This window comes from Myxocyprinus asiaticus, chromosome 25 (assembly GCF_019703515.2).
Source record: "Myxocyprinus asiaticus isolate MX2 ecotype Aquarium Trade chromosome 25, UBuf_Myxa_2, whole genome shotgun sequence".
In the NCBI taxonomy this organism is placed as follows: Eukaryota; Metazoa; Chordata; class Actinopteri; order Cypriniformes; family Catostomidae; genus Myxocyprinus; species Myxocyprinus asiaticus.
Window position 1 is genome coordinate 47152757 of NC_059368.1, and position 27964 is coordinate 47180720.

The following is a 27964-nucleotide window of genomic DNA, read 5'->3' on the forward strand; positions in this document are numbered from 1 at the left end:
CGGATAACAGATAAACATCCATCTATACTGCCGCGATGATGTCCTGAACTGTGTGATAGTGACAGACTGAACTGAACAGTGTCCTCAGCCAGAACACGTGACAGCCAGTACATCTTTCCTGTGTTTATGGACATGACGTAATGACGCAAAGAGGAATGATATAAGCCAGTGATTTCACGCCAAATCTGACCCGACAGCTCAAAATACAAATCATTTTTATAGGGTTACCGAAGTGAATCAGGGTAAGGTAAGAACATTGTTTTGAACACTGATTGTTTATGTACTTAATCAACCAAACCAAAAGTGCAGCTTTAAAGAACAAATTTTGAGTAAAACAGCATTGAGTGGTCATTTACTGCAAAAGCCAATGACAGACTCTGATGTCATGTAGCTCGCAGTCTTCATAACATGCAGCACAGTGTTTCCTACACCGCGACTAAATCTGCAATGCTACAGCAAAAGAAACCATATTGAATGAATGAATAAATAATTTGACCGCCAGAGTGATTACTGAATTAACATCTGACGTATTGAATCACAAAGTACTTTCATTTATGTCCCACTCGATATGAACCGATATTATTAGCCTGTAATGTGTATTTAACCCTCTATAGATCACATTATGAAATGTGTTTTATGAGCCTTAAAGCAGAATAATTGCATTTTGTTTAATATAACAATTGTGGGCCTAGGTATAACTTTGTGTTAGAAATAGCATTTAACTAAAAACATTTTTTTTTTACAAAATTTTATATGTTACAAAGTTCTGTAGGAAACACTGATACAGCATTTAACCAACTAAGGGTTGTGTTGATTATTTATGTATTCAGGGAAGTTCTTATTAATGTTCTCAGGCCAGTAAATCCTGTGGGAGCAGCAAAACTCAGTGTTTACTCTTTAAAACAACCCTCAATGCTTGTATATGCTCTGGCGTCACTACATCATTTAACATTACTGAAACTGTTAATGATCTGTATGAGTGTGTGTTGTTTTATGGGTATGTGCACATATTTATTTGTGAATATGCATGTATGCTCGTACAAGTCTTAAGAAATTCTGATAAGTTTGGTATCAGCAATGTTAAAGTCAACAAAACAAAATTCTTAATACACGATTCTTAGATGCATGTTGTTCTAAAGAAATACAAATATTTTTTGTAATCTTTCATCAAAATGTATTGGCTTGCTCGGCCTCTGAAACAACTTTCCTTTTCGTCTGACATCACGTCAGCTACTTATTTAGGCATTGTTTAGGCCACTGTTGTAAGAAATGCAGCACTTCCAAAAAAGTATGTTTTGATGTAGCGCACCATCAGTTAATCAAAGTATGCAAGAATCTGCTGGATCAGGATCTGGATGCATCTAATAATGGCCTGCTTGTATTCACAGCTCTGTTAGTCCATCAGCGGGCACGTATGGAGCGGTTGTGGCATGAATTAGAGCTTAAGAAGAGAAAGCTAGAAAAGCTGAAAGAGGAAGTCAACGAGATGGAGAATGACCTCACGAGGAGACGACTACAGCGCTCCAACTCAGTCTGTCAGATACCATCTGTAAGTGCATGTATCTTTCGCTATGAGGGGTGTGAATATTTGTTCTGTTGTTCTCACATACATGGGAAATTGGGGAAGTTCACATGGGATAATTTTTTACAGTATATTTTGGAAATGAATGTACATTGTGTGGAGCAGAAAGAACTTAGGAAGTCTTATAGGAAGGAGGTCTTAGTGCTCACAAATTGTGTTGGTCAGAACAGCCAAGAGTCAGATAAAAGAGTCTTTACTTAACAGTCTTACTTAAAAACAAACATGCAACAGACCTCTATAGTCTTGAGCACACTAGGGTCACTCGGATGCATTTAAGGAGTACAAGTGATACTGTTAATGTCTTGGTGCCAGATACCACAGGACACCTTCAGAGGTCTTGTGGAGTCCATGCCTCGGCCGGTCTGTGCTGTTTTGGCGGCACGCAGAAGTCTAACAGTATATTAGGCAGGTGGTCATAATCTTTTGGCTCATCAGTGTAGTTTGTTAGATTGTAGGTCCGAGGCATTGAGATGCTTGAGCTTAAGTAATGAATATTAATAACTACATGTGTAACACATCAATGGAAATGAGGAGGTGAGTCCTCCAGCCCCTGGCAGACGGAACACCCCGCCGCGTTTTTGGTGGACGAAAGGGTCTCCCCCTCCCCTGGCAGCAGTTCTCCCGCTCCAGGCGGTCGGCGGTCTCAGACCCCGCTGCGTTTCAGCGGCTGGTAGGGGTCTCCTCCGCCCCTGGCAGCGGCCCTGACTGCTCCAGGCGGTCGGTTAGGAGCCCCTCCTCCCCTCGCGGTCGGCGGCCATTCCTCCACTCTCAGGTGGCCGGGCTCCTCTGTCCCTCGGCGGATGGCCGCGGCTGCTCCGTTGGGGTGGATGGTAGTGGCAAGGACTCTACTACGGCGCATCCCTCCTCCTTCCTGGGTTTCGGCACCAGTGTAACACATCAATGGAAAGGAGGAGGCGAGAACCGGCTTGACAATATAAATAATAATTAATGATTAACTAAAACAAAAGCACAAACACACAGGTGTCGGACAGCTGTCCGTAACACTCTGTCTCTGACACATTGCCGTATCCAGTCGGCTTTATCCCTCTCGGGCTTAATCAGCCTTATTAGGGGCCGGGTGTGCGGAATCACAACCCAGCCCCGCCCTCCGCCCTGCTACAACGTGTTATTATACAAATCTAAAAATGGGACACAGTATACCAGAAATGGAGATGCCAGTGTATCATTAGATTTTTAATGAGGAACATTATAAACTGTCAAATGCACAATGCACTTTCAGTTTTCTGCCAAAATAAATGCTCTAGGTGAAGGTGGAGTAAATATGACAAAAAATAAATAAAAGTTATAACAAAGTTTATATTTCATATGTTAAACATTTTGTATATAGTCAGCTTCAGTGGCTGTTAATGGATCCTCTGATTAAAAAAAAAAATTATGAAAATCAATTTTATTTAATTTCAGAGCAAATGCATAATTATTTGAGACACATATTGAATATATTGTCAATATGTTGAATATATATATAATTTATTTTTTTTTTTTTTTTTTTTTTTTGGGTTAGGACATGAAATCTTTAAAAATACTCTTGTTTTTCAGATTGAAGAGATGCAGCAGTTGAGATGTAAGAATAGGTTACTGCAGATTGATATTGATTGTTTAACCAAAGAGATCGACCTCCTTCAAACACGAGGTGAGCCATTCTAGTTTTTCCCATTCCTCTCTGTCCTCACTCAAAAAAAGTCAATTCTGCACTCCCTTTTTTTGTCATTTCACTTCTCAAAGGTCAGGGGACAGACAGACATTTCGATCTCCCTCAGTGTGTCACTGTCACTACTTCACTACTCCTCACTGTTATTCAAAGGAATACTTCAACCTTTTTTTGTCCTTTCTTCACCCAAATATGCTTTGCAGCAGCTTTTTTAGGAAATTTGGTGTGAACATTTGCAACGTTTTAAGAAATTGATATAAAGCCATATAAATGTATGTGTTTAGATCTGTTATGTTGGAATGCTATAAAGCACATTATTTTGTCTGTTTTTAAAGACAAACAACTTAATAACATAACTTTATAAGATATTTTATCGACACCAGAGTGAGTGGATTGGAGCAACAGCAATTTCCCCTCCCTTTTCAATGCATTCAACTCCATTGTGGCTTTTCAAATAAATCAATACATTTAAATAAAATTATATTACAACAATATTTGTGTGGACTGGGTCAACAAATAACAGTGTGAATCCAAAGAACCCATCACAAATGAAGCAGACCAAAAGTTCACCGTGAACTTTTTCTTCACCTATTTTGCTGACGTTTTTAATGTGCTGAAGGTGTGTTGTTTTTGCACAAGTGACTTCAGCTTTCTGTCAAGTATGATCATTTTACTTGTTTGAAGGACAAGTACTTGGAAAAACGTAATGTCTTGACTGTTTGTTCTTCTGTCTCTTAGGACCAGACTTTAATCCCATTGCAATTCACAATTTTTATGACAACCTTGGATTCAAGGGTCCTGTACCTCCTAAACCTCCCAAAGGTCCTACAAAACCAGGTTGGTCTCGAAGAAACCCTCAGTCCTCGTCTCTTTACACTTCCAATACAATCTTTTCGCATTAGCGTCTCTTCTTTGATTTTTATTTATCTGCACGTCTGTCTATGAAACCTTTAAACTTTCATACTTTGTGAAGGCCTTTGCAGTAACTGTCTCCATTTCTCTATTTTACCTTTTTATTTTGTTTTTGTTTCATAAAACATCTGCAGCTTTATTTCTCCACCTATACATTTCATTCTCATCCTCGGTTTCTTCCTCCTTTTTTTATTCAATCTGTCCATCGTGTTGTATGGTCGTCAAGGTGCAGATCACACAGGCTCTCTTGACAGGAGGGGATGCAAAATAAATGTCAGCTCCAAGTTAAAGCGAGACCCCTCTCTACCTCCTGTTCCACCTCCTGTGGCTGTACCCATGGGTGGGTCTCTCTCTCTTTCCATTTTTTTTTTTCCTGCTGCTGTTTCCCTCTCCTTTCTAACTGTTTTCCACTCAGGCCTTTCCCCAGTTAAAATGTGGGATTAAAGAGAGAGTTAATTCAAAAATGAAAATTCTGTCATCATTTATTCACCCTAATGTTGTTCCAAACCTGTATGACTTTCTTCCATGGAACACAAAAGGAGACACTTGGCAGAATGACAGCCTCAGTCACCATTAGGGCTGTCAACAAGGCTAAGAAACTAGATTACATTTTTTCACTTAAATATTAACAAACATTGAATTGTATTTGAATTTTAAAGACATTAATTCAGTTAGGATAGCAAAAAGCTACAAGATGTCAGTGATAAGACATCAGAAAGACATCAGTTTTATATCAATGTTGTCTCCTAAGTCCACAAGAGGGCACAATGAATAAATATAAACCAAAAAGCACCATGTTTTACTGTTTATTTCAAAGTGAATATGACCCCAATGCCAAAAAATTTGGGACAGTATGGAAAATGCTAATAAAAACAAAAATGATTTATTTGTAAAATCTATTTACTTTAGATTGCACTACAACAACACATTATTTGATGTTTTACCTAGTGAATGTAATTGTTTTGTTTGTTTTTGTTTTTTGAAAAATGTACACTCATTTCAAATCAGATGATTGCAACATGCTCCAAAAAAGTTGAGACAGTCTAATTAGGACTAATAACAGTCTGATGACTTGAAATAACAAGGTGATGTGAAAAGGAGATGTTTAACAGGTGAGGCAATCTTGTTAAACAGGAATATGATTATTCTGGATTAATCTGGAATTCAGTTTTTTTCTGACCTAAAAATGTGACCCACGTGAATTGTGTAAATCTTTTTTAATCTGGAGATTAATATTTTATCGAATGCTCTGTCTTGTGCATTCTCGATAAGCACTTTATTAATGTCACACCAAACAAGTGTCATTCAAACTTCCCTCGGATGACGCCACTGCTGCTTTTGCGTCATGCACATATATTTTTGCAAACGCGTGAGACGGAAGATATTGCATTTCGCCGTCAGGACTGAATTCAGATAAGACTGGTTAATTTTATTTTATTTAATTAATCCTGAGAAATAAAATGGTTGGATATAAAATGAGTTTGAACCATTACCACAGTTGCAGAGATGTTAAAATCGCTATTGTTAGGGGCAATTCCAGCATTACTGACATGGTATTTGCAGTGAAAACTAGAAATTTTACTTTACTTCATAATTTATGACAGTCCAGTGTGAGATAATAAGATTAATAAAGTGCAGTGCTGATGTAAATGATCGTGAGAGATCAAGAGTTCAAAAGTCTGATTGCTTGGGGGAAGAAGCTGTCATGAAGTCGGCTGGTGCGGGTCCTGATGCTGCGATACCGCCTGCCTGATGGTAGCAGTGAGAACAGCCCATGACTCAGGTGGCTGGAGTCTCTGATGATCCTCCGAGCTTTTTTCACACACCGCCTGGTATATATGTCCTGGAGGGAGGGAAGCTCACCTCCGATGATGTGTCTGGCAGTTCGCACCACCCTTTGCAGTGCTTTGCGGTTGTGGGCGGTGCTATTGCCGTACCAGGCGGAGATGCAGCCAGTCAGGATGCTCTCTACAGTGCAGGTGTAGAACCGTGTGAGGATGTGGCGGTTCATTCCAAACTTCCTCAGCCGTCTCAGGAAGAAGAGGCGCTGATGAGCCTTCTTCACAACGACTTCAGTGTGGACGGACCATGTGAGTTCCTCAGTGATGTGGACACCCAGGTACTTGAAGCTGCTGACTCTCTCCACCGGTGCTCCATTGATGGTGATGGGGCTGTGTTCTCTGTCTTTTTTTCTGAAGTCCACCACAAGCTCCTTTGTCTTACTGACGTTGAGGGAGAGGTTGTGCTCCTGACACCAGTGTGTCAGAGTGTGCACTTACAGTACGTCTTGAGGGAAAACCATCCAAACACACTGAGCAGTGCATCAATATGAGATGATCCAGTGAATATTACAATTCAAATAGCGAAGCTTGTCAAAATGATCCCTTCCCAGATGTTGGCTATAAATGTAATTATTTGGAAATAATATATAAATAATAATCAGTTTTTGTGCTGATCAACAATAGCTATGAGTTTTTCAAGAATTAATTTAATAAAATATGTAATAAACATTTGGTCTGCAATCATTATGAGTCTGGTACATTTCTGGAAACTGAAAAAGCTATGAAGTGTGTGTGCCACAGTGCCGCAGTCTTTGCTTGAAACATTTTCCTGCTTTTTTGTCCTTTGCCAAACATATGTCTGGTTATAGTATATAAGGAGCCTCCAAAAAAGTCTGTCCTTGAGAACAATGTTCCACAAAGACAAATTGAAAAGATTTGGGGCATTTCACCCTCTACAGTCCACAGTATAGTTAAAAGATTCAAGGAATCCGGTCAAATCTCAGAGAGTAAAGGGTAAAGCCGAAAACCACTTATGAATGTGCATAATTACTGATTTTTCAGATATCACTGTCTTAAAAACCTTCATGTGTCTTCAGTGGATATAGGCTCGGAAATACTTTGGTAAACCTGTGTCACTCAACACCATTCTCCGCTGCATCCACAGATTCAAATTGAGGCTTTGCTATGCAGAAGCAGAAGCCCTACATCAACATTGTTCAGAAGCGCCACCTACCTCTGGGTTCGGTCTCATCTTAGATGGAAAGCAGAACAGTGGAATCATGTTTTGTGGTCCTATGAGTCCACATTTCAAATAGATTTTGGAAAATCATGTTCTCTGGGCCAAAGAGGAAAAGGACCATCAACGCTGCTATAAGTGTTAGGTCCAAAAGCCAGTGTCTGTCATGGTATGGGGGTGTGTGAGTGCCCATAGAATGGGTAACTTTCACATCTGTGAGGGCACCATTTATGCAGAAAGATATGTAAAAATTTTGGAGCAACATACACCTATCAGCCACAACATTAAAACCACCTGCCTAATATTGTGTAGGTCCCCCTTGTGCCGCCAAAACAGCGCCAACCTGCATCTCAGAATATCATTCAGAGATTATATTCTTCTCACTACAATTATACAGAGCGGTTATCTGAGTTACCGTAGACTTTGTCAGTTCAAACCAGTCTGGTCATTCTCTGTTGACCTCTCTCATCAACAAGGAAAATCCCAGGAGATCAGCAGTTACAGAAATACTCGAACCAGTCCGTCTGGCACCAACAATCATCCATGCGATTATCTAATCAGCCAATCGTGTGGCAGCAGTGCAGTCCATAAAATCAGGCAGATACGGGTCAGGAGCTTCAGTTAATTTTCACATCAACCATCAGAATGGGAAAAAAATTTGATCTCAGTGATTTGGACCGTGGCATGATTGTTGGTGCCAGATGGGCTGGTTTGAGTATTTCTGTAACTGCTGATCTCCTGGGATTTTCACACACAACAGTCTCTAGAATTTACTCCGAATGGTGCCAAAAACAAAAAACATCCAGTGAGCGGCAGTTCTGTGGATGGAAACACCTTGTTGATGAGAGAGGTCAACAGAATGACCAGACTGGTTTGAGCTGACAAAGTCTACGGTAACTCAGATAACTGCTCTGTACAATTGTGCTGAGAAGAATATCATCTCAGAATGCTATTCTGAGATGTGGGTTGGCGCTCTTTTGGTGGCACGAGGGGGACCAACACAGTATTAGGCAAGTGGTTTTAATGTTGTGGCTGATCAGTGTATACTGGCATCCAGCACTGTGTTTTCCAGTGATGTCCTTGCATTTTCCAGTTGGACAACAACAAACCAAATACTGCCTGGATTACAAGTACATGGCTGTGTAAGCAGAGAGTGTGGGTGCTAGACTGGCCTCTAGACTGTCCTGCCTGCAGTCCTGACCTGTCTCCAATTGAGAATGTGTGGCACATTATGAAGCGCACAATACGGCAACAAAGACCCCGTACAATTGTGCAGCTGAAGACCTACATAATGGATGAATGGGGGAAAATTCTGCTTGCTAAACTTAACAAACATGTGTCATCAGTGCCCAAACGCTTAATAAATGATATTAGAAGAAATTATGTAACAGCAGTAAACACTCGATTGTCCCAACTTTTTTGGTGCCAATTGCAGTCATGTGATTTAAACATATAATGAGTGTATATTTAAAGATAAATAAATATATAAATTCACAAGGTAAAAAAATCAAATAATATGTTGTAGTAGTGCTTTCAAAATAGCACTGGGTGAATAGAATTTACAAATCACTCCTTTTGGTTTTTATTTTCATTTTCCAAACCGTCCCAACTTTTTCGCGATTTGGTGCTGTTACAACATGGCTGTTAACAAAAACTGCATTCTATTTTAAACTTAAGTGCATCAAATTATAAAATCAAAAGATTTAGCCAGTTCATATTCTCAAATCTGCAGTAATAAGCAAAAACAAAAAAAACAGCTGAGACGTCCGCACCAAACACTAAAAACATATTATATCCACGTTACTTAGGTCCGTAGGCTCCAAAAAACAAATGCAATGAAGGTAAAAGCTTACATAGAACATGCATAGGAAAAACCTTAAAGATTATTAATTCAGAGGCCAAAAAGTGCCAAAGTGGTCATTGCTAAAAAGAGACAAAATGTTTTATTCACATTGTCATCAGTGTCCAAGTCAAAGCAGTGAACCTGATTCCATGTAAGGCTCAGCGTAAATTGTTTCCTGTAAATCTTCTAGTTGACACTTTCACAGTTTCACAGATATTCAAAAAAATGTCATATTTTTCTATGGACATTAAAGTTAAAAAGTAAAACAAGAAAAGAAACATTATAAGAGACAGTTCTGTTGTAACTTTGTGTTGCACTGTACTACATGCTGTACTCAACATGCTGGCGGTACCGCAGTGTTTTTCTTAATTGCAGATGTATGTGCAGTAGTAACATTCCCAGATGCGATGGCCAAAGACCTCTACCTAAGTCATCATGCTATGTCACACATCAAAAATTTGAATGCACAGTCTTAAGACATGATTGTACTTTTTTTTTTTTTATTATTCATCTAATATTTACATTTCTAATTTTAATTTAACTGAGACTAACAGACTATATAACATCTTTCTCTTCCATGGAAGAAAGTCATATAGGTTTTTAACTACATGAAGGTGAGTAATTGATGACAGAATTTTAATATTTGGTTGAACTATCCCTTTTATACCTTATGTAAATGGCCTTTGTGTCTTTGTTTCAGAGAGCACTACGAATGTGAGGGTGATATCGGAGCCTGAGGAAGATGAGGGTGTTCCGTGGAGCTGTACTGCCTGTACCTTCCTCAACCACCCTGCCCTTATCCGCTGTGAAGAGTGTGAATTTCCACGGCATTTCTGAGCCATACACAAAATGCATGTCACATAACAAAGACGCATAGACAGCCACCGTTTTGCCTCCATCTGGAATCTCTTGGACACGTCTGTTGGGGCTTTTTCGTTTCCTCTTTGCCACGTAGTGTCTGTGTTTGTTGGTGTTGTGCTTTTCACTGAAAAGTGGATGATGTTTACAGCTCTTGTCTCTGTACAGAATGTGTGTGTGTGTTGAGAGTGAGTTTTGGGTGTCTCATGTGAGATTTTACCCACTCGATTCATGAAGAGGTTCAATACTGCCAGTGATATCATTAACATGTTTATAACATGCAAATACACAAACACTTCATACATGTGTGTATGGATGCCAGCGTGCCTTTCTTCAGGGGAACTGTTCATGCAAGTCACCTGAAGGGAAAAACAAAAGGACTAAACTCACATTTCTTTTGTTTGGTAAACGAAACTGAAAAAAAAAAAAAAAATGCATGCTTTAGATGTACAGTTTACAGAGGAGTGTCTCCACCACACAGATTTTACTGTACATAGTTTTAGAATGAGCTTTTCAGTGCCTTTTTTTTTTTCTTTTTCACATGTATTTCCTGTAACAGTAGCTTTATAGACGTCATTTATTTCTACGTATTGTTATTTTGTTGTTGTTCTTTCAGAAAAGTATTGTTTTCCACCATGAACTTTAAGGTGTTTTGTGAGAACTTAAAGGGATGCTCAAACGTACTACAGCAAATGAAATCAAAAGATGCTCTTTGTCAAGCACTCTGTCTGGCGTACGAGCTGCAGACGCAGCAAAATCATGAATCAGAATCGGATCATGAGTTTATTAAGGTACATGACCTAAGAGTGGTCAAAAGACCACAAGAAATCCAGTGACAACCAATGCTTTCCTATATGAAAACTGGAATGTTGGTTTACTATTAGGAGAATATATACCTTTGTGCCAAGAGGAATCATTCTTTGCTATGCATTCATAAAGATTTATCAGAGGATTTGCATTAATGTGGATTGAGAGAAAAGACTTGTAAGATTTTGTCTTATGTCTGGGTGCCAACTTTTAAAAACATGGAGTATCACCGCCAGCCTTTATTGAAATGTGCCAAAGTATAGGAAGCGCAGATCGTTGTGTTCCTAAGTGTAGCGAAATATTTCACAATGTGCCTTAAGTCTTGCAGAGGTTCTCTGTTGCGGATCATGGTATGACCATACGCACAATGCCTCCTCTGCAGATGTGACAGAATTTAAAGAGGAATGCTTTGTTACCTGTCCTCAGAAGACTGCTAATGCACAAATTGTGCATTGCAAAGTTAAATGAGGTCATCATTTATAAAACAAATGAATCCATTTAATTCCCAAAATGTGGGTTTCTGGTATCCAGGCTAAAAATTACTTTGAGAACGCTGAGAACATTTATTCTATGTGCTCTTTATTTCCAAGACATGATTATTTTTGGTTCCAAGAAACTGACATAGAGTCATGTTTCAATTAACTTTTGAAAAGTCCAAAGAAATAATCAAATCTGTCGGTCAACTTGTCCGTCATATGCGTGTATGGATTTTAAAAGAAAAGGGTAAGAAAAGTCACTTGGATATCTAATGTTGTTTTTGATTTTAGCTGGGAAAACTGTCTTTGTAATAGATAAGTTATTTGTAAAAATAATAAAATAAACTGTCTCCTTTGCATTGATATATTCTGATTGGCTAAAACATTTTGTCTTTGATAAAATGTAAAGAAGTTTTTGCTGCTCAAGTTAGAAATTAAAAAAAAAAAAAAAAGTGTTTCTTGGAACAAGTAAACCATATTGTGTAGATAAGAGATTCTTTAAAAATATACCACCATTTATAATGTACAGCTATATTACAGTGCCTTTGGGTTCCAGTCAGAGTAAGTTCAGTCCAAGACAAGACCGAGACAAGAAAAGTCTTAGATAGGACATTAAACACATATCACTGATTCTTGAGATAAGGGACAAAGCAGGTTATAAATCTTAGTTTTTATTTTTTTAATACTAAATTAATTTGAAATGGATATGTTGACAAAGGTGTCAACTAAGGAACCATGTAAGGGAACAGGTTTCATAAAAATGCTTTTTTCTGAAATTATTGGATTTACTTATTCACTTCATAACTTACATCTTACTGTAATTAGTGTCAACATTATCTAGTAATAGTGTTCAGTAAAGGAGTTAAGTGATAATGTACATTCTATACATTTTTTTCTGTTTTCACACTATTCTGAAATTTCTGAGATTTCCGTCTTCACCATGTGTTGTATACTGGAGCCATTTGTTTGTTTGTTTTTTCCTCAGTTGGAGGTGCCTCTATAACCTCTATAATGAACAATTGATTAAATATTGCTTCCTGTTTACGCATTAAGTGAACCTATACTTTTACTTTGAATTTGAGTTTCCTCAGTGCATGATTTTATTCCATTCATTGTCATCCAAGTAAATTCTAATGTACAGTTTTACTGTACTATAACTTTAGCCAGTCTTGACAGTTAACATACACCAGGCTCCACCTGAAGACTTTTACGAAAGAAAATCAATCATTGGTGAATATTGAATGTGTCAATCAATTTGTTAATTTAGTGGAAGAAATAATAGATAAAAATGAACATAATAAACAGGCTTTTTTATTTTTCTTTTGAAGGAATTCTACTGGTCTCAAGAAAAAGTCAGATTTCACACTCGTTCAAGTCCGTGACAAGACTGAGACCATACAAATATGGTCTTGAGTACTACAATACAATGTGCCTGCTTGCCCACTGCTGTGGCTGACCACTTCCTTAGAAAGTTCTCAATTATAATTTGACCATTTCTAAATGCATTTTGAGGTATAAATACATAGTGAGGCATGGACCTGCAAATTAAAGACAAAGATTTAAAAAACAAAACCTGTTCATTTAATATAAAGGCTAAGCTAGGAAGAAACTGAGAAGCTTGCATTGTGTTTTAACACTTTAAGTGTTAAAGGGATAGTTCACACAAAAATGAAAATTCTCTCATCATTTACTTACCCTCATGCCATCCCAGATGTGTATGACTTTCTTTCTTCTGCAGAACACAAATGATGATTTTTAGAAGAATGTTACATTTCTGTAGGTCCATACAATGCAAGTGAATGTAGACCTGTATCTCCTTACTTCTCATTGTAGTCTCACACACAGTTTTTCCTCAGTCGATTTGGCACATTTACTGAAACAAATTTACAACTGTCAAAACTTGATGTACAATCCTCACATCACGTGGTACATTCAGCACACCACTCTGTGACCTGCAAAAGGTGATTACTCAAAAGAAGTAACTCATGTTTCAAATGTAAATAAATCCACCAATGAATAAATCATTGTCATCAAAACAAGAGTTTCCTTTGCATTTTGACTGGCTTGGTCTAAGCAATGATAAAGACATCTTGTCAAATGACAGTGTACTCTGAAAGTGTGATAGTTTCCCACTATGTATTATTGTCCAATTGCTAACATTGTATATAGACAGCAGAATAGTATTGATGTCAAAAAGTCATGGCACACACTATACTTTCAACAAAACGAAAATGTCTCATCATTGTATGTACACACATTACAGCCATCCGAAAATACGTAAAGAAGGTTTGTACAGAAAAAATATATATACACAACAGCAAAATTCAGGAACTACAATATGTGCAAGAAAAAAGAAAATATGTATGTAACTTTGGTGATTTCATCATGGAGGTTGTTTGTCAGAGTCCCACGTCATGGCCGCCGATCCAGAGTCCCACGTCATGGCCGCCGAGACAGTGTCCCACGTCATGGCTGCCGAGGCAGAGTCCCACATCATGGCCGCTGAGCCAGAGTGCCTGAGCTTGCACCACCTTCTACCCCAGATCCTGAGTCTGCTCCATGCCATGTCACAGCCACACCAGAGTCTGCTCCATGCCATGTCACAGCCATGCCCGCTTCCGCTCCATGGTCCAGGCCCACCTCTGCTCTACGAGCCAGCGCTCACACCTGCCACGGCCAACGTGTCAGCATCCACGCCTACCATGGCCAGGTCAGGATCCTGCTGTACCATGTTACCACGTTATGCCATGTAGCCACATCAAATCACCACTTTAGTTATTAATTTATATAACAACGTACTTTGTTGGAGAGATAAAATTTCCTTAAACTTGGAATAATTTTAAGCCTGACATATTGCAGTGTTTCTTTTGTAGTAAATGCGTTTGTAAATGTGTGTGTTAAACAGAAATAGAGAAAGGTTATGTAGGCTGTAGTACATTACCTCTCTTTATAGCAAGAAAATACCAGGGCAAAAAAAAAGCTAAATTTCAAAATGTTTGAGCAGATGTAACTTTTCTAATAACAGTATCTAGTAATTAATCTTGAAAACAGGGCTTTATGCAATAGACCAAACCTAGATTAATGGGCTAAGCACCAACAGGCAGGTACTGTGAGGCATTCAGTGCAAGTATCAATACTATAATTTTAGTACATGTATTTCATATTATATTTTGGTTACATTTTGGCATTTTATATATTTTGGTAACTAAGTGAATTTACTTTAAAGTTAACTTTAAGTAAATTTAAAATGTTGAAGTACTTGAGTTTTATACTTCAAGTATGCTTTATACTGCTTTATACAAAATATATTATAAGTTTATAAAATGTGATGCAAAGATTAAACTACCCATCAGTATATATAGTAAAGTTTTTTTTTTCAACAAGCTACAACATAAAATGCTGCAAACACAAAAATACATTCATAATAATACTAAAATAATGTCACGAATAGAGCTCATTTAGCTGCCAGCTGAGTACTTTTATTTCTCTTAGTTTTATAACTATTTTGCTCCTAATACTTCTGTACTTTTGACCTAAGTACTTTTAAACACAAGACTTGTAGTGGAATAACTTTACCTAAAGGTATTGCACCAGGTATTGTAGTAAAAAATGTGAATACTAGGGCTGCCCCTGACCAAAGATATTTCTAGTTGACTAGTAGTCTACTAGTCGCACGTTTATGATATTCATTTAATTACTTAAATATATACTCTGAAAAAGTTCCAAGACTGAGAAAGAATATTATATGTAACATTGCTAACATTGTTCTATATTACAGAGAAATACTAAACCATAATAATAAGCCTTTAAAATATAAATTAAGCGCTCAAGCACACGCATAAAGCTTGCTGCAGCGCACCGGCAAAAGTAATGATTATGAATGTTTCGGAAAAAACAGAAAGACTGTCTGAACATTTTAATAATTTATTAATAAACTAGTGTTTTCTGAGTCAGTGTCAGCTGCAAAGATGAAGTTGATGACGCTGACTCGTCATCTCCGCAGTATAGTGGATGCGCCTATAGAGAGAATTGCACGTTAAGTTAAACATGTCATGCAGTAAGCGCGGGACTAATTTAGCTTCCACACTCTGCACGAACACTTGGATATGCGCCTAAGTGGCTAACGTTAGGCTACTACTTACATGTTTCAAATGATAAGCCATGTTTGAGGTCGATGAATGATAGGCGAACGTTAGGATTTCCTGCCCAACATAATTACCACATGGACCAGCTGTGTTAACTATCTGTCCGTCACGGATTGCGTGACTTTGCCACTTCCTTTAGAGTTTTTTTTTTTTTTCTGCGACCAACCGACTTATTAAAATTTGGATGACCAAGCCTTTTCTCATCGACTAACATTTGGTCGACTATTAGGGGGCAGCCCTAGTGAATACCTATTCCACCACTCACTGGTGCATATAAAAATTATATTATAACTGATTTCACTTATTTAAAAGTAATTTATTTTGTAGTTGGTGAGTGAACTTTAATTATTAAATTACACGATATTCTGTGTGAATAGAGTAATGTGCCTCCACGCTATACTTCTTTTCATCTTTTTGTGATTGTTTTTGTCACATCTAGATTTGTCAAGATCATCTGGTTTCATCTGGAAAGAGTTCATCTGTGCCATGTAAGTAATTTGAATTTTATATTTTACAGATATGGCCATTAAGAATGCGCGTCAAAGGGAAAGGGATCCTGCGAGATCATGCAGTAGCACGCAGGAACACAAGATGTTCCTTAATATTTACATTTTACCCTATAAAAATGAGGTTGTTTAAATTTTTACAGATGTTACTGTTTTTGTTAATGAAAATAAATTTACACCCCCCACCCCCACCCCAGTGCTACCAAATCAGATGCTGGTGCCACCATCTGTAGAACTTGGTTGCACCGGTGCCACTGCTCTCAGATTTTAGTCTGGAGCCCTGATTTAGTATTATAGATATGTAATTCATTTAGATTACTTTGTAGACATCTGTTTTTACTTTGATATTAAGGGATTTTTCTGTTAATTATTGTCATAAAAACCACATTTAATCTACTTTGATTCCATGCTGTAAGACATGAAAATTCTTAGGAAGATAAATACTTTATAATTAATAGGCACTGTACCATTTGTAACTGACAATATTGTCTTTCAGGTCACCTACTTTGGACTGGCAGGGGGTCTGACTGTAAAAGAAACTGTCTGGAGAATAATGTCAAAACTAATGACGAACCAACTGGTGAAGCAAATTAACTGGCATGGAGTGAATGGGAAATATGGCTTTGAACCACTTGCCATTAAAGGTGTTGTCCTCAGTAAGATTTATTTGAGTATCATAGTGTTAATTCATTTTCATCGTTATAGGAAACACATTTAAGCTTTCTTGCCGAGAGTTTGATGAGAAGATTGATAAAACTGTCATGTCTATATGCTAGATCTGAAGCTGGAACTAGGAGATGGTTAACTTAGTGCAGCGTAAAATACTAATAATACATTTTAAATGAATAATAATAAAAACAATTTAGTAATGAAAAATAACCAATAAGAGTATCAATAAAGAACTGTATAAGGCATATCAATAAAATAAAGATAAAATTCTAACAATATACACATCTCTTTAATAAAGTAAAAGTATTTCTTATCAGATTGCTCGGTTAATCAATATAATAATTGGTAGAATACTTGATTACTAAAATAGCTGTAAGCTGTACCCATTTACAGGCTGTGATACTTTTGTTATGGGCCTTTTTCTTTTTTGTCATTTTGAAACTATAAAAATGTCGATTGTATTCATTTAAAATTAAATAACAGAAATTATTGTGTTAAATACAACACAATAAAGTCTGCAAAAATTGAAGGGGTCTGAATATTTCTCAAACGACTATATAACCCAGTAAAGTGCTAGTTTTTTCCCTATCTTTTCCAGTCTTTATGCTAAGTTAGGATAACCAGCTTCATGTTTGAACAGGCAAACTTGTGCCATATTCACCTGATTGATCAATTCTTTTTCTTTCTTTTCTTTCTTTTTTTTTTTTTTAAGAATCTGTGCGAAGAAACGCAAGTACTGCCAGTGTGTAGGACAGAGACACTGAAAAGTTCATAAAAAGGTGGCTGCAGCTTGCATCTGACAGAGCTGGGGGAAGAAGCAAGTGGGCCCTAAAGCAATGTTGTTACAATTTACCAGAGTTACCATTCATGTCTTCAGTCTGAGATTTCTGAGATCTATCTGACTAACTAACCATATGTGTCATTGTCTGTGCTTCCTCTTATCTCTCTCTTTCTGTCAATCTGTCCTTCTTTTAGGGTACACTTACTTGAGGAGGGTCCTGAGGTTTTCTAGTTTTTTTGTTTTGCATCACAGTCCAGTGTGAGATAATAAGATTAATAAAGTGCAGTGCTGATGTATATTGATCGTGAGAGATCAAGAGTTCAGAAGTCTGATTGCTTGGGGGAAGAAGCTGTCATGGATTCGGCTGGTGCGGGTCCTGATGCTGCGATACCGCCTACCTGATGGTAGCAGTGAGAACAGCCCAAGGTGGCTGGAGTCTCTGATGATCCTCCGAGCTTTTTTCTCACACCGCCTGGTATATATGTCCTGGAGGGAGGGAAGCTCACCTCCGATGATGTGTCTGGCAGTTCGTACCACCCTTTGCAGTGCTTTGCGGTTGTGGGCGGTGCTATTGCCATACCAGGCAGTGATGCAGCCAGTCAGGATGCTCTCTACAGTGCAGGTGTAGAACCGTGTGAGGATGTGGTGGTTCATTCCAAACTTCCTCAGCCATCTCAGGAAGAAGAAGCACTGATGAGCCTTCTTCACAACTCAGTGTGGACGGACCATGTGAGTTCCTCTGTGATGTGGACACCAAGGAACTTGAAGCTGCTGACTCTCTCCACCAGTGCTCCATTGAAGGTGATGGGGCTGTGTTCTCTGTCTTTTCTCCTGAAGTCCACCACAAGCTCCTTGGTCTTGCTGATGTTGAGGGAGAGGTTGTGCTCCTGACACCAGTGTGTCAGAGTGTGCACCTCCTCTCTGTAGGCTGTTTCATCATTGTCAGTGATCAGACCAATCACCGTCGTATCATCAGCAAACATAATGATGGCACTGGAGCTGTGTGTTGCCACACAGTCATGTGTGTACAAGGAATACAGTAGTGGGCTGAGAACACAGCCCTGTGGGGCTCCAGTGTTGAGGGTCAGTGATGAGGAGATGTTGCTGCCCATTCTAACCACCTGGCGTCTGCTTGACAGGAAGTCCAGGATCCAGCTGAACAGCGAGCTGTTTAAGCCCAGAGCCCGAAGTTTCACATAAAGCTTGGAGGGCACTATGGTGTTGAATGCTGAGCTATAGTCTACAAACAGTATTCTCACATAAGTGTTCCTTTTTTTCCAAGTGGGAGAGAGCAGTGTGTAGTGTAGATGCAATGGCATCATCAGTGGAGCGGTTGTTGTGGTTAGTAAACTGCAATGGGTCCAGTGAGGCAGGCAGCCAGGCATTTAAGCAAGTGATTTTGGATTGCTTTGGTACAGGCACAATGGTGGACATTTTGAAGCATGTGGGGACTACAGACAAGGAGTGTCCGTAAAAAATGTCTGTAAAAACACCAGCCAGTTGGTTCGCACACACTCTGATGACACGGCCCGAAATGCCGTCTGGACCCGCGGCTTTACGGATATTCACCCGTCAGAAGGATCGGGTTACATCCGCTACAGAGACGGAGAGTGAACTAACTTCTGTAGCTTCGGCCGCGAGAGCTCTCTACGCAAGGGTGGTGTTATTTCCCTCGAAACGAGCATAAAAAGTATTTAGCTTATCCGGGAGATAGGCAGCGGTGTTCACAGTTTTTATTCCCTTTGTAGTCTGTGATGATATTAATTCCCTGCCACATGCTTCTTGAGTCGGTGGTGTTAAACTGTCCTTCAATCTTGTCCCTGTACTGGCATTTGGCTGCTCTGATAGTTTTGCGGAGGGCATAACTGGCTTGTTTATGCTCCTCAACGTTCCCGGAATTAAAAGCGGAGGTCCTCACATATATTTTTTTATATAAAAATATAAAGTAAGAGTTGTCCTTCCGCATCACTGTTCCACACTCCAGTTCAGTTGGTGGTGGTAATTCACCAAAAGCTGGTTTGCCAACTGCAGATAATCAGAAGAAGAAGAAGAAGAAATTTGTTTTGCAGTAGTGCAGTACTCACTGTCTCGAGCTGTTGATGTTCCTCATTACTGACTAGAATATCACCTACAAAGTGCTTCACAATCCACTGATTTATTGTTTCAGACAAATAGAAATTCAGTCAAGTATAAAGTGTGATATTTGTTGAATATTCCTCTCTTCATGTAACATCTGCTCTTGTCTCAAAATGGATCCTGATTTTAGTTTCATTTTCACTTGAAGAGGAATCTGAAAACATCCAAACAACAATTAAAGATGCAGTCTGTGTTTCTGAAAGTGTATTAAAATGTTAATCTGATAATGTGTGTTTGACGTGAAAGTCAAGTCTAGGAGTTACAAGTCCAGAGGTCCAGTTAAAATCATTATTTAGAAAAGAAAATAGAAATAAAATTTGCCCAAGAAAACAGCCTTCTTGTGACATGACCTTCATACAAAACAAACAAACAAACAAAAAATGTAAATCAATACGTGTGTTTGAAGTTGAAGAAATATCCCATATATTCAAACTGATGTTTGTGCAATAGTCCAGCTGGTGGCACTATATTCACACTGACACTGAGAAGAGTCCAGGGGCCTCATTTATAAAGACATTCGCAGAATGATCTTAAATGTGAATGTACAACAGTTTTCTAAATGTTTCTATGAACGATTTATAAAATGTCCATACACATGAAAATGTTTTCCTAAAGGCATCCCACTTTATAAATCTCAATTCATCTTAAATTCATTTGCACATGAATGAGCACATGGACTCTCACAAATATACTAATGAGGTGAGACAGAATACAATTAAAGCGCATATGCATGTTATTCAATCGTTCATTCATTCATTCATAAGGAATGTTCTTGTACTAGTGGCAAATGTTTTCTTAAAAAGTGTGTGCAGTCACCAGTTTCTGCCCATATAATGAAGCCCCATATAGCAGGAGACGTTGATTCAACCTCTATTTTTAGTTGTAATGGTCGGGATCAGTCGTCGATCAATTTTCAATGTTGAATCAACTATCTGGTCATTCATATTTTCTAAACTTTTTCTAATGGTTGTTGTCTTTTGTGTTTTACCTAAAGAATTAAATATGATGATTTTATGATGATGATTATTAGTAGGACTGTTAATAATACTGTTTAATAATGTCACTTGTATTTTTCTATTTCAGAGAGACGTCCAGTGCCTTACTCCTGTTTCATTTACTTCATGCTTCAGAAGGTAATAGTTTTAAGACAATAATATTTTTTGCATTGTTACTATTCAGCTGAATTTTTTTAGTGATTGCCTTTCCAGTAAATCCACACAGAGAGGTTCAAATACAGAAGACACTGATATTCTTTTTGAGTGTTGTATTGTAATACCAAATATCTCAAGATAATAACCTGTTATTTTTGTATAATTCTAGAATTTACATTCATAAGACTTGATTTTATTATGGAATGACCTACTGTTGAAATGCAGTTTCACTCTGATTGATGTCTTTTCTTTTACCTTTAGGGAGGATCTCCTCAACAGAGTCACATCACAGCACATCACTGAATGATAAAGTCTTTCTCATCATTGATCACAATTTTACACCTTTGCGAGCTTACGTGGTGCAGAGCAAAAAACAGATGTCAGTGGAAATAAATGTTGCCTGTACACTTACTGATGCACATTAATTACTCCATAAAAAGTACTTATAAAATATTATTATATTAAATGATTACATATTAAAATATTATTATAAAATATAAGCAGTACTTATAAAATATTTTATAAGCCTGCTGACCATTAACCTTTAAAACGGCAAGAACATAATAATACCTAATTAATTGATGAAAACAAATTAATTTATTGCTATTTTCTATAAAATATTACATTTTCAAGCTTTTGTCTTCAACATACTGCTTTTATTGACAATTTTGCAGCATGTCTCTTTCATGAAAACAGCATGTAAAAGGTAGGAACATTTGCCATGAGGTCAGTGAGTTTCTTACAATGCTGCCATGTTACTTTAGATTATGATTGTGAATTGATGCCTGAGTTTTAATAAAAAGTCACATGACCTCAGTATTTGCAGGGACTCTATTTTCAATCATTTTCACAGAAATATGGCCAACTTACTCACTGCTCCTCACTTCAGCCTCTCAAATGCTGTATCGTCCAGGATACAAAAACATTTATAGTGTTTTAAAGACATCATAAGAGTTTTTATATTATTGGGAATACTTCTGTGACTAGATAAGATTTGATACTGAAGTGGGTAGTATGGCAATATTTGAATTGCATTGTTTCTTTATTGCAGGTCTTCTGTTTTTCTGTGAGCCCCAGTTGAAGACCGAGAACTTACAGATGTGTCAACCTGGACAGACATCTATTCCAGTCCTACCTACACCACACAAGACTTTTTACTGCTTTTATATGGATGGCTGTCTACTTGCAAGTTCTCTTCAAAATTAGATGTATGCAAATATAACTTGAACTGCAAGAGCAAATAACTTGATCCAGTTGCAGAGAATCCCTTAAGTTAAAGGACAGTTCATCCACAAATGAAAATTCTCTCATAATTTTCTCATCCTCATTCCATCCCAGATGTGTATGACTTTCTTTTATCTAATACCTCAGCTCTGTAGGTCCATACAGTGCAAGTGAATGGTGGCCAGACCTTTGAAGCTCCAAAAGGCAGCATAAAAGTAATCCATTCGACTCCAGTAGTTTAATCTTCTGAAGTGATACAGTTGGTTTTGGATGATAACAGACTAAAATGTAACTCGTTTTTCACTGTACCATTGCAGTTTCTAGGCTCGGTAATGATTTCTAGCTCGATTACACCTCCTAGTGTGCATGCACAGTGTTAAATGGCACTAAGAAGTGTAATCAAGCTTAAAATCATGATCGCCAAGGAGGCTGCTGATTTATAATGAAAAATAAGTTATATTTTGGTCTGTTCTCACCCAAAACCAATTGGATTTCTTCAGAAGACATGGATTAAACCACTCTAGTTTTATGGATTCATTTTATGCTGCTTTTATGTGCTTTTTGGAGCTTCAAAATGTTTGTTGGTAATGGTTGGTCACCTTTCACTTGCATTGTATGGAACCACAGAGCTGAAATATTCTTCTAAAAATCTTCATTTGTGTTCTGCAGATAAAGGAAAGTCATACACATCTGGGATGATATGAGGGTGAGTAAATGACAAGAGAATTTACATTCTTTGGATCAACTATCCCTTCAAGAAAACCTTTAGATATAATTGTAAGCATATTGTCACTAAAGGATTGCTTAACTTAAAGGGATAGTTCACCCCAAAATTTTAATTCTCTCATTATTTACTCATCCTCATGATTTTCCAGGTGTGTATGACCTTAAAGAAAATTAGAAAAATATCTCAGCTCAGTAGGTCCTTAAAATGCAAGTGGATGGTGATCCAACTTTTGAAGCTCCAAAAATCACAGACATTTCAGCATAAATGTCATCCATACACCCCCAGCGGTTAACTTAATGTCTTTTAAAGCAATAACAATGCTTTTGTTGTGAAAAAGATCAATTTTTAAATACTTTTTTAACTATAAAGTATCGCTTCCAGTCAGCAGCAGTATACGCATTCACAAAAGCGCTGCATACATGTCTCTCATGTGACTAATTCACGTTGGCATGTTACAGGTGTAATCTCATGTTTTTCTCTCAGTTGAGACATTCAGGATAAGCACACAAATGCACCATTGTGAGTAAACAAACAGATCTAAACCAAAACCAATGAACGTTCTGTACAGCGTTCCGCTTACTCAGCTGTAAACAGCGTTGCTCTTCGACGTGTGACACACGTGCATCAGTTCTTGCGTGAACATGACAACGTGATTCCATCACACGCGCATATCGCTGCTGACCGGAAGCAATACTTTATATTTAAATATTTATCTTGTTTGCCCCAAACCGATCGTTTTGCTTCAGAAGACATTAATTTAACCGCTGTAGGTGTATGGATGACATTTATGCTGACTGTCTGTGATTTTTGAAACTTCAAAAGTCGGATCACCATCAACTTGCATTATAAGGACCTAGTGAGCTGAGATATTTTATGTGTCATACACACCTGGAATATCATGAGGATGAGTAAATAATGAGAGAATTTTATTCATAATAAAGGTTGGCTTTATTATTGCTCTCTTTCAATTAATTAACCATGTTTTACTTTAGTAAAATTGTAACAAACATGACTTTAGTAACCATGGTAAATCTTGTAGTAATGGTTTTCAAATACCATGGTTAAACAATGGTTTCTGTAGTAAAACAAGGTTTAATTTTCATAATATCATTGTTCAACTATGGTTACTGTTCTAAAACCATGAGGGGAAACAAAATATTTCAGGTGGGAAAAATTCCTCCCTCTCTGACCTTCCATTCACTTAAGGGGCTCCATATGTTTCAAACCTGTATGTTATTATTTTGTGAAACACAAAAGATATTGCAATATTGAATTTCAGTCAATCACTCACTTAAATAGAAAAGAAAGATGCAATGAAAGAAAATAATGACTGAGAATGTCAGTTCCAAATGATCTGTCTTATTTCTCCTTTTGTGTTTCACAGATTAAAAATGTCTAAGATTCAGAACAACATGAGGGTGTGTGTATGATGACAGTATTTTACTTTTATCAATGAGTGAACTCTTAAAATCTGTGAAATCGACACTTTAAATTAGCCTGTAATTTGATATTATACATCCATTTGTGAATGCAACAGTGTGAAGGCATTTTTTCTATAACTAGCTGTTAAGTATTAAGATTTATATACTGTAGAAAAAGTCCAAAGAATTCTGTATTTGTAAATGTATATTTTATATAAATAAAACAATGAGTATCTGAATGTGCGGTGTGTTTAATAAAGAGTACATATATAGGCTGATTTATTCATTTTTAAAATCAAAATGAGAAAATATGTTGATTGTATAATGTCGTTTCACTCAACTGAAATCAACATTTTTTCAATGTAAGGTAAACAAACCAATTAGATCGATTTTATGTTTGTTTTCAGTGGCGTGAACGACACAGATTCAACGTGACTTCGATGAGCAAAAATATGCTGAATCAACATCAGAGATCAACGTCGCATCGATTCTACATTGATTCGATGTCGGTTTGCTATCTGGGTAACTATCAATCAAGAATAAACAGAATAAATGAAAATAAAAGAAGATAAAATGTGACCAGAACTATTAGTCACATTGTACAAAGACTAGAAACAACACATGACATCATGATGTTTGATCACGAGATGTGCAAGAACAAATGAAGTTTCATGTTACTGACATGGTCATATTGGATTTCAACATTGTTTATTTTTATTATTATTGAATTTGATAGTAAATACAACTTAAATCACATTACAGTGAGTCACAAAGTACTGTCATTGTATAAAATTCAGTCAATTTAATTTATGAAATGTTTTCTAGAAAGAGTTTGGAGTTGTGTTGATATGAGATGCAGTGAGTATATTTCACTCATCCAGTTGTGTGTGTGTGTCTCTGATGTACAATTTCACACAAAAACACTGAGGAATCAGAATAAACTGTAAATCCAGCATAGAGGGGTTGAGTGAATGTGGTGATTAACGTGTGTAAGTGTGTGAGTGTGTGTGTGTCAGAGACGCTGTAGAAGGACAGTGCCGGCCGGACAGTCCATATACACTCCTACTCTCCTACAATCGTGTGGAGGACATATGTAAGTGCAGTTATTATTGTGACAGACAGTAAATCTTTCATCAGAGCACCACAGACTCCAGGACTTTACATTGAGTCCAGACACACAGTCATTAATCAATCCTTTCCTGCTGATTCCTTTATATGACATTGATATAACAGCACCATCTCCACTTCACTGAATCTCCCAGTAACAGCACCCAGTCAGACTCTCTCTACACAGAACCTGACAACACATCAAATCTCTCTGGATGATCAGGATATGACTGACACTCTCTCACCCGTGTCACCTTCCTGTTCCCCTCAGACAGAAAGAGTTCAGTGTGTGCTGTGTTTGAATCCAGTGTGAGATCACAGACATCTGAACACAAGAAGAGAAAAAACACTTATAACACAACAATCACTAAACCAGTGTGTGTGTGTGTGTGTGTGTGTGTGTGTGTGTATGTGTGTGCGAGTGTATGTGTGTGTGTGTGTGTGTGTGTGTGTGAGTGAGAGAGAGTGTGTGCGTGTGTGTGTGTGCGTGAGTGTGTGTGTGTACAGGTTTTGCTATACTTGTGAGGACCAAGTATTGAGAATCAACCTGTTCTGTAAGGATATTTCTAGTTGTGAGGACCTTTTGGGTGGTCCTCACCAGGGAAATGGCATATTAAACGATGTTTTTTTGAAAATGTAAAAATGCAGAAAGGTTTCTGTGAGGGTTAGGTTTAGGGGTAGGGTTAGGGTTAGGGGGATAGAATTTATAGTTTGTACAGTATAAAAATCATTATGTCTATGGAGGGTCCTCACAAGTATAGCAAAACCAACATGTGTGTGAGTGTGTGTGTGTGTGTGTGTGTGTGTGTGTATGTGTGTGTGTCTGTGTGTGTGTGTGTGTCTGTGTGGGCAGGTTTATGTGGTTTACGAGGACTTTTTTAGGTTACAAACTGGTAATTACAAGGGTATTATGCTATAAATCTTATTATTGTATTATGCTATAAAAAATATTTGTATTGAATAATGTGTATCTATTTAGTGCATATTGTATACTGTACAGTGTATGTTATTATTTGTATATTGTTGTGTGTAATTATGTGTATATCAGATGTTTAAATTGTGTTGTGTTAATTTGATGTTATTGTAAATTGGTATATGTCTCATCACTGTCACGACTGCTATGTTGATCGGAACTGAACCCAAGAATTTCACACACCATTGCACTTGTGTATATGTTTGTGTGACAATAAAGTGATTTGATTTGATTTGATGTGGTTAATGAGGAAATGTCTAGTGTCCCCATAATTTAAATCACATAAAAAACATACTTAACGATATTTTATTGAAAATTTAAAAATGTAGAACGTTTTTTGTGAGAATTAGGTTTAGGGGTAGGGTTAGGGGATAGAATCTATAGTTTGTACAGTATAAAAATCATTATGTCTGTGGAGAGTCCTCATAATGATAGCTGCACCAACACGTGTGTGTGTGTGTGTGTGTGTGTGTGTGTGTGCGTGTGTGTGTGTGAGTGTGAGTGTGTGCGTGTGCGTGAGTGCGTGTGTGTGTGAGTGTGTGTGTGTGCGTGTGTGTGTGAGTGTGTGTGTGTATGGAATATTTGTATTTAAACATTCAGTTAATCCATTTTTGATAATTTAATTAATATGTATGCAATATGCAATGATCTAAAAATGACAATGTGTAATCAATGTACTATGAATAACTGCATTATGAATGTTATTCAATATGTTAGATATTTAATCATTCATTTATTGATTTAATTATCATTTACTCAGTTTAATAATAAAGTGCAAATCAATGGAAAAATGCAGCTTGGCTTCTCTAGGGAGAATTACAGCCGCTCTCTGTTAAACTCTGTATGACTCTGTAAATGACCTTGATGGAGATGTGTGTGGATACTAAAAGGATGATTTAATAAGAGCAGAGCTGGTGTCCAAAAAAGGCAGATGAAATATGTGTGTTAATTAGTGCTAGACATTAGATGAAACATGTATGTGGGTGGACATACAACTCTCCATTTTTTAGGAATGTAACCAATGACTGTAATAAGAGAAATCATTTAATATACTAATCAAATTAAAGCAGAAAGTAATGATAGTAAGTTAATATAAAATATGTAACCATATGAAATGATTACAGTGTTTTAATCAAGTCAAGTCATTTTAATTTGTATAGTGCCTTTCACAACACACATCATTTCAAAGCAGCTTTACAGAAGAACATGCATTAACAGAAAATGAAATTGTAATATCTATAATGTCTAAGGGTCATCATTGTGTAGTTTGATTAAATACGATTGTGTTTAAAAACAAGTAATTAAATAATAATTGTATTTAGAACCCCAGTGAGCAAGCCGAAGGCGACTGTGGCAAGGAACACAAAACTCCGTAAAATGTTGGTTAATGGAGAAAAATAACCTTGGAATAAACCAGACCCACTGTGGGGGCCAGTTCCCCTCTGGCTAACATCATGAATATAATGCCAATATTACTTATGTACAGTGCAAGTCATGGTTTAAAATTATTAAACTAATTAAGTGTTAAGGGCCGGTGTTTAAACACAGATTTTGTATGAACTGTAAGATTAATGACTATTGTCTTTGAAGTCCATCCTGGATTAACTGCAGAAATTCACATAGATGCAATTGTCCTTGTTAGTTGGCTGATGAAGGGTTTTGTTGGCAATTAATTGATAGTCTATGTATTCCATTTCAAGAGTGTAGTCCATCATTAAACAGAGGTGATGCAGGCAGAGATCAGTTAGGTGCATCGCAGTTCCACCGGCCGGTAATTTCGGTGAAGTCTATCCTAAATCCAAGGTTCAGGCAATGGCATATGAAGTATCCCATGTCTCATGGTTGGAGTTGGCATCAGTTCATCCTCTGAAGTCTGAAGAATGAAGTGATGTCTAACTGGCACCAGCTGCTATTAGTCGTCATCACTCAGCGGCATGTAGCAGTAGAGTCCAACATGAA

At 37.4% G+C, this 27964-nt stretch overlaps 1 protein-coding gene across 5 annotated transcripts in view; it reads left to right on the forward strand.

Annotated features, from left to right (window-relative positions):
* The window catches only part of LOC127416155 (TGF-beta-activated kinase 1 and MAP3K7-binding protein 2-like), a 43511-nt gene extending 31989 nt beyond the window's left edge, over positions 1-11522 (forward strand). For 3 of the 5 annotated variants that reach the window (XM_051655332.1, XM_051655333.1, XM_051655331.1), the window contains 5 exons: positions 1389-1549; positions 3140-3233; positions 3990-4088; positions 4390-4503; positions 9725-11522. In XM_051655332.1, coding sequence (XP_051511292.1) covers positions 1389-1549; positions 3140-3233; positions 3990-4088; positions 4390-4503; positions 9725-9861 — 605 coding nt within the window. In that variant the 3' untranslated portion in view covers positions 9862-11522. Of the gene's footprint in view, positions 1-1388; positions 1550-3139; positions 3234-3989; positions 4089-4297; positions 4504-9724 lie in introns of all 5 variants that reach the window. The other 2 variants (XR_007893063.1, XM_051655334.1) reach the window with 2 other exon arrangements.
* The last annotated feature ends 16442 nt before the right edge of the window (positions 11523-27964 follow it).